Source organism: Mesoplodon mirus (genome assembly GCF_964341445.2).
Source record: "Mesoplodon mirus genome assembly, chromosome: 7".
Lineage (NCBI taxonomy): Eukaryota > Metazoa > Chordata > Mammalia > Artiodactyla > Ziphiidae > Mesoplodon > Mesoplodon mirus.
Window position 1 is genome coordinate 60536311 of NC_138983.1, and position 17719 is coordinate 60554029.

The 17719-nt window shown below is 48.0% G+C and overlaps 1 protein-coding gene across 6 annotated transcripts in view; it reads left to right on the plus strand.

Annotated features, from left to right (window-relative positions):
• The window catches only part of LOC309808678 (synaptotagmin-9), a 388309-nt gene that overhangs the window by 338194 nt on the left and 32396 nt on the right, over window positions 1-17719 (plus strand). For all 6 annotated transcript variants that reach the window (XM_082629228.1, XM_082629232.1, XM_082629231.1 and 3 more), the window contains 2 exons: window positions 1354-1485; window positions 14215-14307. In XM_082629228.1, the coding sequence (XP_082485354.1) occupies window positions 1354-1485; window positions 14215-14307 (225 nt within the window). The remainder of the gene's footprint in view (window positions 1-1353; window positions 1486-14214; window positions 14308-17719) is intronic.

Genomic DNA, 17719 nt, shown 5'->3' on the forward strand with positions numbered 1-17719 from the left:
CACTATTTTATCTTCCACGTCACTTATCCGTTCTTCTGCCTCAGTTATTCTGCTATTGATCCCATCTAGAGTGTTTCTAATCATTGCTTGATTCATCTTTAGTTCTTCTAGGTCCTTGTTAACTGTTTCTTGCATTTTGTCTATTCTATTTCCAAGATTTTGGATCATCTTTACTATCATTATTCTGAATTCTTTTTCAGGTAGACTGCCTATTTCCTCTTCATTTGTTAGGTCTGGTGGGTTTTTATCTTGCTCTTTCTCCTGCTGTGTGTTTTTCTGTCTTCTCATTTTGCTTATCTTACTGTGTTTGGGGTCTCCTTTTTGCAGGCTGCAGGTTCGTAGTTCCCATTCTTTTTGGTGTCTGTCCCCAGTGGCTAAGGTTGGTTCAGTGGGTTGTGTAGGCTTCCTGGTGGAGGGGACTAGTGCCTGTGTTCTGGTGGATGAGGCTGGATCTTGTCTTTTTGGTGGGCAGGTCCACGTCTGGTGGTGTGTTTTGGGGTGTCTGTGGACTTTTTATGATTTTAGGCAGCCTCTCTGCTAATGGGTGGTGTTGTGTTCCTGTCTTGCTAGTTGTTTGGCATAGGGTGTCCAGCACTGTAGCTTGCTGGTCATTGAGTGAAGCTGGGTGCTGGTGTTGAGATGGAGATCTCTGGAAGATTTTCGCCGTTTGTTATTATGTGGAGCTGGGAGGTCTCTTGTGGACCAGTGTCCTGAAGTTGGCTCTCCCACCTCAGAGGCACAGCACTGACTCCTGGCTGCAGCACCAAGAACCTTTCATCCACACAGCTCCTCAATTTGGGATGATTTTGTTGTCTATTCATGTATTCCACAGATGCAGGGTACATCAAGTTGATTGTGGAGCTTTAATCTGCTGCTTCTGAGGCTGCTGGGAGAGATTTCCCTTTCTCCTGGGCTGAATATTGACTGAGCCCAGGAGGTGATATGGAAACTTTGGTTTTGAAAAATATAATGTTAACCTAAGCTGGTCTTTTGTTTGTTTTGGTGGAGAGGATCTGCTGCTTTACCTTAAAAATAGACATGGAGAAATTTCATTCGTTGAGCAGACCCATCCATTTTTCTCTACCTGGAAAGAATGAATAATGGTTTCTATGGACAAATGTGCTTTTTGTGAAATGTAGCTCACATTGACTCTCAGGGCACAGTGGGTAGCATCGGGCCGTGCTATCCTTGAGTGACCCAGCATCAGCCCAGGCCTGTCCCCTATAGGACTGTGGCTCAGATGTAGCGTTTTCATCGTACAATGTAGAGATTGCCTTATGTCCTATGGATGGAGGTAGGGTTGTTCTTATTGCCATGGAGGTTTATGATTTTGAGATCTGCTTTTGCCTGCAGGAGCTGCTAAGTCGTACATCTCTTGAGACTCAGAAGCTCGATCTGATGACTGAAGTGTCTGAGCTAAAGCTCAAGCTGGTGGGCATGGAGAAGGAGCAGAGAGAGCAGGAAGAGAAGCAGAAAAAAGCAGAGGTGAGTGTGATACATCACCTTCTGGGGATACCCATACTGTCCAAAGCTCAGATCAGGGGAAGCTAGCCTGATGTGGCTTCGGGCCATCTGGTCAACCCCAAGCCTGGCAGCCACTGGGTGCCAGAAACATCTATGCACCAGAGACATAGTGATCTGTTAATACCAAGTTATCAGGTTTTGCTGTGGCTGCAGATTTCAGCAATGCCCAAACCACCCAGTTTTGGCTCTAAGGCTGTATCCTCCCTCAAGCTGCTGACAAGGATGGAAAGGGAAGCAGTAGTGGGGGAAGGATCAGACAAGACTTGGAGAGACCAAGATGTCTTCTGTGAGAGCCAAGGTAATGACCATGTATTGGGATGAAGTCTGCTGCTCAATAAGCCAGCATCATTGTCCATGGAGTCTAGAGACATTCTTTGATGTGCATTTCACAGACCCAGATGCAACCCTTAGATTATGTGTTTCTTTCCTCATGGTTCCTATGGGTGAGCCCATGCACAGGCTTTCTCTTAGAATGTTTTCCTGTATCTCGTTTTTGTTTTTGTTTTCTCAGGCTCCATATGCCATTGACTAGTGCATGCCAGCCTCTTTTTTTGTATAAATGTTTTGGATAAATTTTAGGCTCAGAGCTCAGAACAGTCTGTTTTAACCTTAGATAACCACCTCCCATGTGCCTCTACCTACAAGTTCCCTATATTTGTACACTGTGCATTGTGAGCTGTGGAAAGAATAGCCTTTAGGTTTAGGAACCCCTTGGCTCAATTACTGACCTAACTGCTTAATAGCTCTTTGAACTTCAGCTAGTGAACTACTTAATCTCTCTGACCTTCAATTTCTTTATCTGTAAAATCGGTAACTGTGTGATAAAGTCGAAAAAAACAGTCACAAAAGCTAAGTCTCTATCATAGGATCTGGCATCCTCTCTTCTATCAGGCCTCTCTAAAATCTAAAGGTGGATATTGTTCCTTTCAATTAAGCGCCAACACCATCATGCCCAGAAACCTTGCACATTTCTGTGCTTACTGGGTAAACATTGGTGATTGAGACACTTCTAATATGTGGGGCATATTCCTTGCATTGCTTCTGAGAACATGCTCATTAGTAAGAAGTATAGTTGCCAAAAGAAAATTTATCTCCATTAAGCTGAGGACAATATCTTCTAGTGATTAAGAATGCAGGCTTTTGGGGCCTCCCTGGTGGCGCAGTGGTTGAGAGTCCGCCTGCCGGTGCAGGGGATACGGGTTCGTGCCCCGGTCTGGGAGGATCCCATATGCCGCGGAGCGGCTGGGCCCGTGGGCCATGGCCGCTGAGCCTGTGCTCCGCAGCGGGAGAGGCCGCAGCAGTGAGAGGCCCGCATACCGCAAAAAAAAAAAAAAAAAAAAAAAAAAAAAGAATGCAGGCTTTTGAATTAGACCTCTTGGCTGGAATCCAAACTCAGCTACTCAGTAGGTTTGTGATCTTAGGCAAGTAATTTAACCTCCTAAACCTCTGTTTCTTCTTCTGTAAAATGGAGATAGTAATAATTCCTATTTGCTCAGTTGTTCCGAGGAAGGAATGAGATAATGTATATGTGTAGTCCTTAGCATAGTGCTGGATAACTAGCTTTTATCAACTACTGATTGTGTTTTTAAACATGCCAGAAATGTAAATGTAGACCTAGCTACATTATTGACTTACTGCTAAGTTCACACAGACTCAAAGCTTATCTGTGTGAAGTGTTTGTTAAATAGACTGTGCTTCTTAAATGTTCAGGGAGAAGCAATTAGATTTTCTACAGATTTAGAATTATTTTACCAATGTTTCAGAATGTGTGATCACATGGGGATATACATTCAGGCCTGGGGGCAGAATTGAATAAACTCTGTACGAAGGCTTAGAGTGGTAGACACAACTCAAAACCAAGGAAGGGAGGGAGGGAGGGAGGGGGACAAGGAAAAGGAAGAAAGGAAAGAGTGGGAGGGTTATTAGGTCACACAACTGGAATAGTCTAGGGTTTAAAAAGCTGATATCACTAGATCCAGCTGGCTTTACCATGTCATTAGAAATCAGGCTTAGTGTCTCATTTGGTTCTGTTTTAGCCTTATTCTCGGGAAGGCTCTCTGTATGTGGTGACAAAGATGGCCATCAGCAGCTTTAGATCCTACTAGCCTGGCAACCTCTGCAGAGAAAGAGATTCTGTCTCTCTCAAAGATTCCAGTAAAACCCCAGGATTGCATATCAGTGGGCCAATTTGGGTCACGTGCCGTTTTCTGAACCAGTCACTGTAGGGGACATGGGCCCACGCATGGGTGTGTGTGAGCCTGAGAGTCAGTCCATGGTGGCAGAATGCCGAGTTAGTACCAAGCTGGAGCAGCTCAGTTCCTTTCTAGGGAAGGAAAGGGAGCTCCCACTTCTGGGCCAAGCACAGCTAAGGCAGTCATTCTACTGTTTGCTTTATTTTTTCTTTTCCAAAGGGTTATCTTTCAATCCGAATTTTTGTTTTTGTTTTCCATTAGACTATTTCCATTAGACTATGCTGCGTGAGGCAGCGTAGACCCTGAGCTGCTGGCCTCCGTCCTACCCGATAACAGCCCTTCCCAGTTGCTAGTACAAACATTAGGTTTCCATGTGGAGGACGTTTTCAGGCTGTTCAAACTTGTGATAATCAGGGAACAACAGCCATATGACCTGAAGCAACATTCTCATTCTTGTCATTAAACATAATCTTTACTGGTATGCTCAGACTCTCTACCACTGTTTGTAGCTATCTGAAACACCCGAGGCTTAGAACCATGGAGAGGGCTGCTTAAACTGCACTACTGTCAGTAGCTGTTTGTTTGTTTGTTTGTTTGTTTAATTAATTAATTTATTTATTTCGGGCCTCTCACTGTTGTGGCCTCTCCCGTTGCGGAGCACAGGCTCCCGACGCACAGGCTCAGCGGCCATGGCTCACGGGCCCAGCCACTCCACGGCATGCGTGATCCTCCCAGACCGGGGCACGAACCCGTGTCCCCTGCATCAGCAGGCGGACTCTCAACCACTGTGCCACCAGGGAAGCCCAGAGCTGTTTATTTTGAGGGAGGCGTTTGGCTACCTGGGGTCATCAAGGTTGTAGTTGTATGAATAAAGGGAATGTTGCTTCCCATCCTACACTGCTGCTGTTTTTCCGGTGAATGTGCTTAGCCTAAAGCCTGATTGCTTGTGGTTTAAAAGAGGCAGGACTCGGGCCTCCCTGGTGGCGCAGTGGTTGAGAGTCCGCCTGCCGATGCAGGGGATACGGGTTCGTGCCCCGGTCTGGGAGGATCCCATATGCCGCGGAGCGGCTGGGCCCGTGAGCCATGGCCGCTGAGCCTGTGCGTCCGGAGCCTGTGCTCCGCAACGGGAGAGGCCACAGCAGTGAGAGGCCCGCGTACAGCAAAAAAAAAAAAAAAAAAAAAATAAAAATAAAAGAGGCAGGACTTTTTTGAGGTAGCCAGATCTAAAGCTCAGGCTTTATCCTAAGCAGGTATCCTGCTGCCCTGTAGTCAGCTGTGGAAGTGATTACAAATGTTTGTCTATAAACCCAAGGACTTTGAGGTGTAGGTTTCTTGTTAAATGGAGACAATCCTGATAGCCAGCCTCGCTCAGGAGTCAGTGGTGACCCTTCTGAGATGTGGGTGAATACTGGATTTCCTGTTTACTGTACCTTTTCTCCTGAGCCTTTTGCAGTGGTTCTGGGTCATTTCAGGAGACCCAAGATTGGACCAATTAGGTTTACTCCTGAAAAGCAGGACTGCAGGAAAAGTGATGGAAAGTAAATACCACAGTTAGGAGGATGGCACATGAAAGAAGGAGATCCAGAGGCAAAGGAAAACCTCGGGGTGGCCCACCTATCAAAGGCATGTCCCTTGGACAGATTTTCCTTGGAGAAGGGCATCTGGCTTCCCTAAGCACTGGGGATGCAGGGAGGCCTGCATCTGGATCCCTTTGCGAGATCCAAAGGGTTCTGCGTGTAGTAGCAGAGCAGCCTTTCTAGAGGGGAACAGGGATCCAGCATGTGCTTGGAAATGATGTCAGCCCAATTGATAAGGGATATACATAAGCCTGAAGAGAACTGGAAACGACCTCTAGGATTTCCTGGCAGAAAATGGAATGTCTTACAGCACAGGTGTCCTGCTTCCTTTCTTCCTATGGGTGGGACCTTGGAAGGGAGGGATTCTGATTTCTGAACTGTTGCAATGGGAGTGATGAACCTGGAGTACAGAGCAAAGGCTGGGAAGATTGTGTTTGCTCAGAGAAGAGCTGGCCTGACTTAGGAGAGTTTTATTATTCTTGTTTTTATTTTATTTACTCATTTTTGTTTGTATAGGAAATATACTCCAACAATTCAGAAATTAAGAGTTCAAAAAGGTATATGCAGCAAAACCTCTCCTTCCCCAGCCAGCAGTCAGACACCAATGTTGTCAGTTTGTTTTGTATCCTTCAGAGTTATCTTATGCATGGACAAGCAAATTTATATGGATAAATTCTTTCCCTCATATTTACACAGATACACATTATTCTAGACCTTTCTTTTTTTTAACTGAGCAGTCATAGAGCTTGTTTCATATCAAGTACATTAAAAAAAAACTTTCTCATTCATGTTTATGTTTACATATTATTTTACGCTCTGACTATGCCCTCATTTATTCAACCAGTTCTCTCTTGGGTGGACATTTAAGTTGTTTCCAAGTGTTTGCCCTTACAAATAATGCTATTGTTAATAAATTTGTAAACGTGTGAGGATATTGAAGTGGAATTGAAGGCTCAAAGGGTACAACGCACTTGACATTTTGACAGATGTGGAGGTGGTATTCCCACCTGCTATGTGTCAGAGTGCCAGGACAGTATTAAACTGAGCATGAAGGAAGCGGGAGAGAAACAACTAAGTAAAATTGTGAACAAGTTTAACAGGTAGGATGGGGTGGGAAAGACTATGATTATGGGAAGTGCCCAGTAGTTAGTTTCACATAGAAAAGAACCATAAAACAAACAAACAAAAACTTTGACGGTTGGCAAAGCAAGAGTAATAAAGTGAGTTGAGATTGCACAACAGGGATTAGAACCTCATAAATGTCACCTGGACTTCATGATGTGGGACCCAAGATTGAAAACACCGCTACAAAAGGCTCTGCCCTATGGGAGAGAAAAGACCTATTAAGAGAGGAGAGGGGCTAGCCCTGGAAATAAAGGATTTTAAAAGTAAGTGGAAGTGCCAAGCCTGAGGCTGGACATACTGGAAAACAGCACCTCTACGTGGATAGGGAGTTTAGAGGAGAGTGTTCCAGAAGAGCTGGGGCGTGGATAAATGGTCACATGGAGCAGAGGAAAGTACATGTGCTCCTGATACAGATCCCCAGACTGATGGAGGCAGACAGAGGGCAGTAATGAAGGGAGTAGCAATTTGGATGGCTCTTAAAAAGCTCCTCCACGGGGCTTCCCTGGTGGCGCAGTGGTTGAGAGTCCGCCTGCCGATGTAGGGGACACGGGTTCGTTCCCCGGTCTGGGAAGATCCCACATGCCGCGGAGCGACTAGGTCCGTGAGCCATGGCCGCTGAGCCTGTGCGTCTGGAGCCTGTGTTCCGCAACGGGAGAGGCTGCGATAGTGAGGCCCGCGCACCGCGATGAAGAGTGGCCCCTGCTCGCCACAACTAGAGAAAGCCCTTGCACAGAAACGAAGACCCAACACAGCCAAAATAAATAAATGAATTAATAAATAAACTCCTACCCCCAACATCTAAAAAAAAAAAAAAAGCTCCTCCAGCTCAACACCTAGGTATTGAAAGGTTGGTTTTTGTTTTTGCCTTCCACCACCCCCCCATTTATAGTTTCTGCTCTGAATGTAGACGAAGAAACCAGGAAAACTGCCACTCTGACTCTAATGCTGAAGCAAAGCTAGAAACTAGTTTATGAAGTGAAAGTGATGGGTATCTTGAGAGAGTGGCCACTGTTATTTTGAGAGTTCATGACAGGGAGGGAGGGGAGAACGCGGCACAGACAGACGTGCACTGTGGACCTTGGAAATCATACCTTTGAAAGTTCAGAAATAGAAGAGATGACTCAAGGATATTGAACTACATAAAAATATACTTATTTCTGACTGTGTAACCTCACAAATAATATACGAATAAAAAGGAAAAGGTAGAGGTACCTTGAGAGGAACCAGTTTTCAAAGGGGCTTGTACAAAAGGTAGAAAGGACAGAGAAAAGTGCACCTGCATGAACAGCATCAGGAAGATCAAACCCCACTGAAAGGGACAGTTCAGAGGACAATAGGAAGATTTTCCTTTAAAGTTCTCAATAAGAAGATCAAAGAAAGAATGGGCTTGGTTCCACGGATGCCTCTGACAGGTGCACAGAACTTAGGACAGCAGTCCCCAGGCTGCTTGTTTATAAGTGAATTTTAAGGAATCGGAGAAATCAAGTGAGTTGCTGAAAAACTGGAAGTAACCATTTTCTTCTTATCCTTCTCCTCCTCCTCCTTCTCTTTTCAAAACGGCAAAGAAAGTTAGAAGGGTTCTATAAAATTCAGTCTATTGAGTTTGAGGTCAACCCTATGATGGTTTGTGAGAAGCCAGAAGACAAAGTAGGGATCTGTGTCCATTAAGAGTAAGTTACGTCTGATTGGCCTCATTGGTTTGGCCAGGAGTGCATCTTGTAGTGGTAGGCTGGGTAAACCCTCACTTCAGTGAGGCACTGCGAAAGCATTGCTTGGGATAGTCTTGTGGATAAGATAGAGGAATGTAGGATGAACGCTAAAATAGGCATATTGGTACCCAAGTAATAATGAATAATACCTTAAGACTACCTCTAGGAAGATTTTTTTTGTAGAGGGTCATGTCATCTGCCTTTAGTCCTCCTGCCTGGTGTGCATTTTTAGTCCATAATCTGGCTGCTGATATAGAAGGCCTTCAAGTTATGATGACAGGAAGCCAAAGAAAAACTAAATGGATCAGTTGACATTGGGATTCATGAAGACCTACACAGACTGGAGCGATCCATAAGTTGGCAGGAAAAGAGTAAAAGAGAGGCCAGGAGAAGCTGAGTAGTGCAGAGCTGCCGAAGCTAAGGAGTAAAACGACGGAGCCACGCAGCTTGAGGACAGAGGATGCGTGTGTGGATCTGACCGCGAGGAGGGTGCTGACCCCTTGTGTGGTGGAGACAGAGCTCGAGCTCATCTGCCTGGAGGGGGGGGGTGGGGATGAGGTGATGAAAATCAGGGTCAGCGGGTCTAGACCCCTCACTTTGCGAGAGACAACAATGAAGGGAACAGGAGAAGAGTGAGGGCCGTGACGTTCTTGAAACTTACATAAGAGAGAGAAGAGCAGGTGTGAAGACCGGTAGGGCCAGTGACCAGGAGAGACTAAAGGTTCTGGAAGAGTGGCCAGTAAGGGAAGCATGCTGGAGGGTGCAGGGCCACTGGGCTTTTGTTGTCAATGATCAACGTCACATGGGCCTTAACTGTGTTGCATGAACTTGAGGTGTTTTCTGTTGCTCTCTCAGTTTCTCTCCTTCATTTCTTATGGATCAAACACTTGGTGGCAAAAGGAGAAGCAGTGGGGAAAGTGAACTCACATTTATCGAAGGCCTCCGTGTGCCAGGGCACCATGTGAGGTGTTTACCAAAGTCAGATGAGCAGGTGAAGCCAACCCTCTGACAACTGACTCTGGGGGAAGACAGCGTGGGGCTGTCGCTGGGCTAACTCAGGTGAGCTAGCTCCAGGAGAGAGTGGCTGGGAGGCCAGGAGCCCGCTTATGACAGCGATGCCCGCATCTGCAGCTCTCCGAGTTCAAGTGGCACCGCTGGAGGGAAAGCAGGCTGGTGTAGGGGCCCTAGCAGTGCCCTCTCAGACCCAAGCTGCCATCCGGACCCTCAGTTTTCCTTCTACATTGGAAAAAAGGGGGTCACGAAACAACAAGGTAACGGGGGAGGAGCTTTTCTTCTTTTAGAAAACACTGTTTCTATTGGGGATGGAAAACCTCCTTCTAGCCTGCCTGGACAGCTCTCATGGTGCCAGGGGGCAGACCTCCCAGCACCAGGTGCCAGTGCTCAGAATGTCAGTAAAGGTGGGCAGAGAGGGGCTAGACACTTTAATTGGCTGCCACCCACCCACCCTAGGCTCTGTTGGGATCTATTGCCAACTGTCTCCTTAACTCCATGCCCCTGCCCCGGCCCCATCAGCTGCCCGCAGTCTTCCCCAGGCTCTTGGGTTTCTTGTTGACATGAGTGGCACCACCCTCCACCCTGCCAGCCAGGCCCATGACTCCTCATCTCCTTTACTTCCCCACACAGGCAAGGGATCTAGAATGCGCCTACTTCACATCACTTAGACTCGTCCCATCTCTTTGTCTCGACCCAGGCAGAATTAGTCACTCACCACTCCCTGGAAGCCCCACAGTCTTATTGGTGTAGCACTTACAGCCTGTTGTGATTGTTATTTGTGTGTCTCTCCTCACTCACCTGCGAGCACCATTGCTTACTGTGGCCTTGGGTCTCTGCGGAGGGAGTGACGCTAGATGTCTGTGGGGTAGAGAAAGGAGAGCCCAGCAGGGCTGCTAGTGCAAGGGATTCAGAACTGAGTACATATGGATTCCAAGGGTTGCAGTTATTCTCCAGAGTTGCCATAAAAGGCCAAAATGGTCTTGAGGCTACAGAGGAGTCAGGTCTGGTGTCGGGTGTGAGGGAGCATTTAGGGTTGGGGACATAGTAGCGTGCATGAGCGTGTTGTGCGTCATGTGTCCCCTGTGCACGGGGGTTGGCATGTTTGGGGAGGGCGTTGGCGAGTGTAGAAGGGGTGCGTCCGTATGTGATCCCATCTCCGCTCTTGCTAGACTCTGCGCCTCAGACGCTGTCATGCAAGGACGGCCCCCAGTATGGCACGAGGGCCATACTGCAGACAGGCCCACGGATGGGGCAGGTCAGGGAAAATGCCACGTCTTTTGGTTCCTGTGAAGAGAGCGTATGGTCACGGACAGCGAGCACTGTGTGCCCCCTGCCGTACACTTCCATCCTTCTGTTCTGCTCTCCTAAGGAGTTTCATGTCTGAGTGCTCACTGACCCTGCGTGCTTTTCTTCTCCTCTCTCTTCCTTCCTACAGTCGGTTCTGAATGTGATCGGTGAGCTGCAGCAGCAGATGTGTAGGCTGCAGCTGGACATCCACAGGCAGATTCAAGAGCGCCTCGCACTCAGTAGGGACCACCCTGAGGAGGTGGCAGCCAGCGACGGTGCGGCCCGGCCCCAGCCCTGCGGCCAGGAGTGTGCCCGTTGGGAGGGGTCACCTGTAGGAACCGCACATAAGTATATCGGAGCATGCGTGTGTGGGGCATCTCACTGGCGATGGGGCTGGGGCTTCTCCTACCCGGAACAGTGTGCGCTGGCTTAACATGGATCCGTGGTCACCTCTGGGCAGAGCTTGGGACTCACTCCCCTTGGGATGTGAGCTGAGCTCCGTGACCCTCACCGAGCAGGGTCTGAGCTGGCGAGGCCAACCCTCTGACCGGTGGTGGTACTCATCTCCCTCAGGGCTGGGAATGAGCTGTGTCAGGTACCCTGAGTGATGGGGCATTGGTGTAAAAGCAAGCTTCGGGTCCCCTTCCCAGGTACGACTCAGACACTGATTCTCCCTCCTGGGCTGGGAGATTAAACAAAGTTTCAGCTCACATGATTTTTTTTTTTTTAATTTACGAAAAAAATAGCATCATAAAATAATCCTCTCAAGTTTATTTTTAAAGAGGTTTATCCCCAGTGAGAAAATAGAACACAGGTGTCCATATGCTGTGACAACTGTCATTATCTAAATTTCCAGGAAAAGTTCTCCCGTGTAATCACATTTGAGGGATTTCATGACCTGTGGGCCCTATGGGGTGTATCTGCCTGGGATTCTGGACTTGGCCCCTTGCGCTGGTGTCACCAGGTCCTTTGTGATGGTAGCTACACAGAGATGAGCCTGTGCCTCCAAGGCCTGCTATCGAAGAGGACTTGGAAGCCCAAGGGAAAGTCAAGGGCATAGTAGCCATGTCTGTAGGAAGTTGCCATGATCCATACTCAACTATGGGACATGTTGAAAATCTCCACCCAGACTTGGGCATGAGGGGAGGGGCCCTCAGTGGGGAAAAAATTGAGAGTCAAGATGTAGGTGTAGATTTGGAAAGGGAAGCTCTGAGAGGGGTGCTGGGCATGCCCCATGGTGAGTGGGTTACCCCAGAAAGACTTGTATAAGAAGTTACACTGTGCACCAGTGTTTATGGCCCACGATGGGCAACAAATAGCTTAGAAGGAAGAGGATGCGCCAAAGAGGTCATAGAGCCTGGAGATCATCATGCTCTGTGTCCCCACAGTGGCAGCTCCTCAGCAGTAACCTGCACACTTTCAGTTCTGCCATCAGCAGGCCTGGCATCCCCTCAGGCAGGGCCAGAAATGTTCTCAGAAAATGATCTTGGATCTGCTCCAAGTCACAACAGGCCTTAAAGTCTAATGTTGCGGATCACAGAGGCAATAATCTTAGCTTGGAAGATAGGTTTCTAAAAGGGCATCAACAAATGTTCACCTCAGTTATAAGAAAATCTTAGTGAATATCCCTGCAAAATGCAAGCGTAAGCAATGTAACTTTCTGGTGGATTGTCTCAGGATGCAAAGGCCAGTTAAATGATGGCTTGAATTGCAAGTGTTCGTTCATCGAGAAATAATGCATACCTAACTATGTGCCAGAGGTTAGCAAAGCTCACGGAGTTCACAGTATAGGAGGAGAACTAGCCATCAGCAATCACACCAGTAACTGTTTAATTGCAAATGATATAAGAGATTATACAGATGCCACAAGAGAGTATAGCAGAGGGACCTGATGAAGTGTAGCGGTTGGAATAGCTTTGCTCACGGCGGCCTGAAGGATGGGCAGGGGTTAACCTGGCAGAAAGTTCCAGACAGAGGGAGAGGCGTGTGTGAGGGCCCAAGTCAGAAAGAGGAACTAAAAAGTATCCAGCATGGCTGGAGCATAGCTGGGGAGAGACGGTAGTCCAGGAGGCAGGCAGGGTGCTGGTTTAGGCTGGGCTGTACTGGCCGTGGGTTAAAGTTTGTGAGCTTTGAGGACAGGGAAGGGCCAGGATCAGATTTGTGCTTTAATTGTATTGTTCCCCTGGATGCCATGGGGGTCGACGGCTTCAAGAAGGGCAAGTTGACAGAAGACCAACCAGTGGAGAGGCTGTCCAGGCTCTCAGCAGTAACTGCTAGTGATGGTAGAGTTGAGATAAAGGAGGGATTCAGGTGATTTCCTTGAACGTAGAATTTAGAAGGCTTGGGGATGTTACGTATGTGGGGGGAAGACAGAAGGAGGTGCCAAGGATGGAGCCCAGGTTTCTGGCACAGGATGGAGCCGCCATTTAGGGAGACAGGGATGTCTACGAGGGGGAATTAAGGGTTACACTTGGGTCATGACAGTCGTAAGATGCCTCTGTGCCATCCATGTGGAGATGTTGTGGGAAGTTTGTTATGTAAATCTGGAGTTCAGAAGGTCTACGGAAGTACTCACTTTTATGCTAATTTTTCTGGTAGAAACCAGTCAGCAGGACCATTTGTCCATTAAAGGAACCTAGGTTTGGGATAAGGGTGCTCAGCCGTATCTTTACTAAAAGGGGTACTTTAGAAAGCAGGGGCCCTGGGGTCAGAAGATACAGCCCTGATTTCCAGCTCCACCATCGGCAAGTTGTTTAAATGTCACTTCCCCACTCAGCAACCTTCAGAGGCTCCCTACTGTCTAAAGAATGGCATCAGATCTCCTCATATTCTCATCCAAAAGCCTTTACAGTAAGGCCCCACCTTATCTTCGGTCTCGTTTCCCACTGAATGCTGCCCGTCCTCTGCTCCAGCCCAGCAGGCTGTCTGCCCTCTCCCTGGACGCCTCCTCCCTCCCTCCTTTCTTCAAGCCAACTCCTCCTCTGAACTGGAACACCCAGACTCGCGTCTGCATTTCACGCTTAGCATTTGTCCTTTTTTTTTTTTTTTTTTTTTTTGCGGTACGCGGGCCTCTCACTGTTGTGGCCTCTCCCGTTGCGGAGCACAGGCTCCGGACGCGCAGGCTCAGCGGCCATGGCTCACGGGCCCAGCCGCTCCGCGGCATGTGGGATCTTCCTGGACCGGGGCACGAACCCGTGTCCCCTGCATCGGCAGGCGGACTCTCAACCACTGCGCCACCAGGGAAGCCCAGCATTTGTCCTTTTAGCGTATTGTTTCTATCCTCCTGGCTGTCACTTCCTCTGTGAAGCCTTGCAGGAACACTGACCTCCTCCCCTGGGTTCCTCGGCCCCCAGCACAGACAGATGCTCCCAATTAGCCTGCTTCCTGCTACTTTGTCTGTAACAAGCTGCCTCATTTCTGCATCTCTTGTTTCTCTTGCTCCCAAATCCTACCTGTCCTTCCCCCTACACATACGTGCATGATTTGGGCACACCCTGTGGGGAATACACATGTCAGAAAGGAGCAGGGAGAACAAGTTCTGAAAAGAAGAAGAAAGTTTTTTCTTCCTTTTGTCTGGAACTCCCTGGCCTTTGTTTTGTAATGAGCGCATAGCTTTTCCTGAAACAAGGACCATGTTTAAAGATTGGAGCCAGCCACAGCGTGGAGCCTGATGCGGTTGCTCCTGCCTTGGTATCCACTGTGCATGTGCTTACCCAGGGTTGTAGATTCCAGGAGCATCCTCCTCTTTAACCATCAGAACTCTGTCTTTCTTCCTCACCCCCCTAGGAGTTACTGCAGGAGCTCCGGCACCTCAAAATCAAGGTGGAAGAGTTGGAAAATGAACGGAACCAGTATGAATGGAAACTGAAGGCCACCAAGGTAAAAGGCGGTTCTGATGTTTATGGAGAGGCTTTGAGGCCCAGTGGGGAGGGTCTGGGGTGTGCCGCAGCCTAAGGCTGAGGAATGGGAATCGATCCCACTGTGTGTACACGCAACAGTGCCCAGATTGTGCGAGCAGACAGATTGAATCCAGGAGGGCTCTTCTCCTGGGGAAAGCCCATGAGATTATGAGCTGCTGAGGTCGCCAAGTCTCCTTCCTCTCTCTGTGTCCCATGGCACCCCCCCCCCCCACAAGGCTGACACTGGGCCAAGCAGGGCCTCTACGAGTGAGTGATGAGTCCTAGGGCAGATGAATGCCAACATTGTCTTGGCCGCATCATTTTAAATTTAGCAGTCCCTCTAATAATCAGTTTCTCAAAAGAGGCATGCTTTATTTTTAGCAATTCCTAAAAATATATACTTGTAATATTTTTTTAACCAAATCAGGTTTCTATTGAACTGGGGAGCTTGCTATTTAAAGGACACCTGCGATACATTCTTAAGTGAATAAATTTTATCCCTCCCTCCTTTGTTTCCTCTAATAGTTTCCTCCATTTCCTCTAATAGTTGGAATGGATTCAGCCCACACATTTATTGTTTTGGCCAGAACGTTGTACTTTAAAACGTCGAATTAGCTGTCACTTAAGCATTAGGAAATTTCACATATACAGTTAGACTTCCATGCAGGCAGAGGAGGGACGCTCTGGGGTTGGGGGCGGGAAGCTTTAAAACCCTGAAGCAGTCTTCCTGCCTGAGGAGCCGTCCAGGCTCCCTCTGGTGGGTGGGTGCACGCCTGCATTTCCACTGAGAGCTCTGCAGCGCCACCCACAGGTGTTACCAGATGGTCCTGTAGGCATTTTCATCTTTACTTCTTAGAGTTTTCTTAACATCTAGTTTGTACTTTCAGTTTTATTTTTTCTATACCTTTAAATGATTCTAAAAACAATAATAACTATTCTAGATAATTCTAAACCACAAAAATTTAAAGGAATAAAAATCATTCATATACTGCCCAGGAGCTACCACTATTAATATTTCTTTCCAGGCATTTCTCTTTTGGGGGGTCTCTCTTAATTTTTGATGTTGATAATTTATGCACAATTTTATACCATGTTTTTAAAAGAAAACTCCGAACATGATGTTGATGTCTATATAATATTCTATTGCATAAATGTAATTTTCTTAACTATTTTACAGATGAGGAAACTGAGGCACAGAGTAGTTAGGCAACTTTCCCAAGATCTTACAGCTAGTCAGCTCCAGTGCTAGACAATCTGCTTGATCATCTACTGCTCTGTTCTTATCTACGTGTCCCCTTGTGTGCACTGTGCTTCACAACCCCCAGTTCTAGGAGCACTGTTTCTCTAAAAGCTCAGAACCTTCCATCCCCATGATGCCCTTAAGCGAGTCCTGTCTTAGTGAAACCTTTGAAGTTGTACACTCCACCTTCTATTATAAAACCAAACAACTCGTTTAAATCACCTAAGCACTTTGCCTTGGCATGTAGACCTTTGAGATGCTATGGGTTATTTAATAACCACCACGTCTGGAGACCCTCCTGTGTGCCAGAATGTGTCAAGCCCCTTGTACACATTTTCTCATTTGGTCCATAAAATAACCCAGCGAGGTCTATTGATTTATTATCCTCGTTTTCCTGGTAAGGAAACTGAGGCTCAGAGTGGCCAAGGTGCGGTTCTGATCCGGATCTGTGTCATTCCAAAACTCATGCTCTTTTCCCTCTGTCATCCTAATTCCCTGCAGTTGAAATCTGCCTTGTTTTTGAAAGTTCTTCCATTTTCTGTGTAAACCTTCTCAGTCCGTCAGTGTGCTTTGTCTTTCAGTGCAGCGGCGGTAGGGCAGGGTCCCTGGGTTTAATAAGGCCCAGCACCTTCAGGGAAGCAGAGCCCCCATCTCTGCCTGGCGCCAGTCTGCCTGCCTTTGTCCCAGACCTCTCGCCACACAGCTCCAGCCTCAGTGGCCATGGCAGTAGCATACTTTTCCCCATGGTCAGGTGCACGGCCTCTGGGCTGTTGTAGACTTCCCAGCTTAGGGACAGATACCTTTCTAAGCATAAGAGAGCACCTGTCATTTCTGGCTTATTCTGTGAAAATTGGCACATGGGAGGTTGGGCCCAGCCACTTGGTCTGTAGAGTTGTAAATAAGTGACTTCACCCAGAGGCAGGCCTCAGAGAAGAAGAGCCTAGCCTCTGCCTTGGTAGCATCTCCTCACTGGTGTCCACTGTGGGGCCCGCAGACAAGAATCAGGCATCCGGATTCCTAACAGAGACCAGCTCTCACCCTGTCTACAAGGAAGGGGAGAAATGGGTGTGGAAGGTGCAAGAAAAGTTAAGAGACTATCTTCCAAGAATATGCTGGCCCTTGTAGATATGAGAGGCATTTGGATTGAGTCCCAAGGCTAATATTTTCAGAAGCCACTGTCGCCATCAATCTAAGCCCATGGGCTCCAAGGCCCTGGGTTAGCTGTGCAGAGCTGCCCATGGCCGCGAGTCTCTGCAAGCCACTTGGTGCAGCTGGACCCAGCTCCCTGTCCTCTGTGGGTGGAAACCAAGCGAAGGGACAGTGCTCTGTAGGGACTTGGGGTAAGGAAACCCACTCCTTTGCCACGTCTTTGTTTTTACATGGGCCCATTTGGGGGATGTTAGGGAAGGTTTGTCCAGAACCCCTTGAGGTGGGCTCAGGGAGCCCCTCTCCCCGTAAGAGGAGCCCTCATCTGTGCTATGAACTCAGCAGCAGACAGCCCAGGCTGGGTGGGGCCGTGGCTTTGGAGCAGGCAGGGTTCACGTCCTGGCCTGGTCGCTGAATAGTTCTGTGACTTGGGAGTCGAATCCTTCCCTACTCCTGTTTTCTCCCCGGTGACATGCAGGGGTACTGCTTCATCCCATGGTTTCCTGTGAGGCTTGAGTGAGGGTTGATGGAAGAAAGCAGTGAGCATATGGGGCCGATGGAGAGTAGGCTCTCAGCCCGTGTGTCCTGAAGCTGAACACGGGCCTGTTTGGTGGAAGGGCCACCAATAGGACCAGTGCTCATTTGATTACTTGACTTGTTCAAAAATGACCTCGGGATAGGACAAGCCCATACCATAACCTTGCAGAATAAAGGTGGGGCCTGATTGGGCTACCACATGGGGAGAGGGTGCCCAGAGTAGAAGCTTTTGCTGTGTGTGCCGTTGACTGGCTGGGAGTTAGTTCTCACCCCCTTTCTTAGTCTGTTTTGTTTTGTTTTCTTTTTCATAGATTTTATTTAATTTATTTATATATATTTATTTATTTTTGGCTGAGTTGGGTCTTTGTTGCTGCGCGCGGGCTTTCTCTAGTTGCAGCAATGGGGGCCATCTTCATTGTGGTGCACAGGCTTCTCACTGTGGTGGCTTCTCTTGTTGCGGAGCACAGGC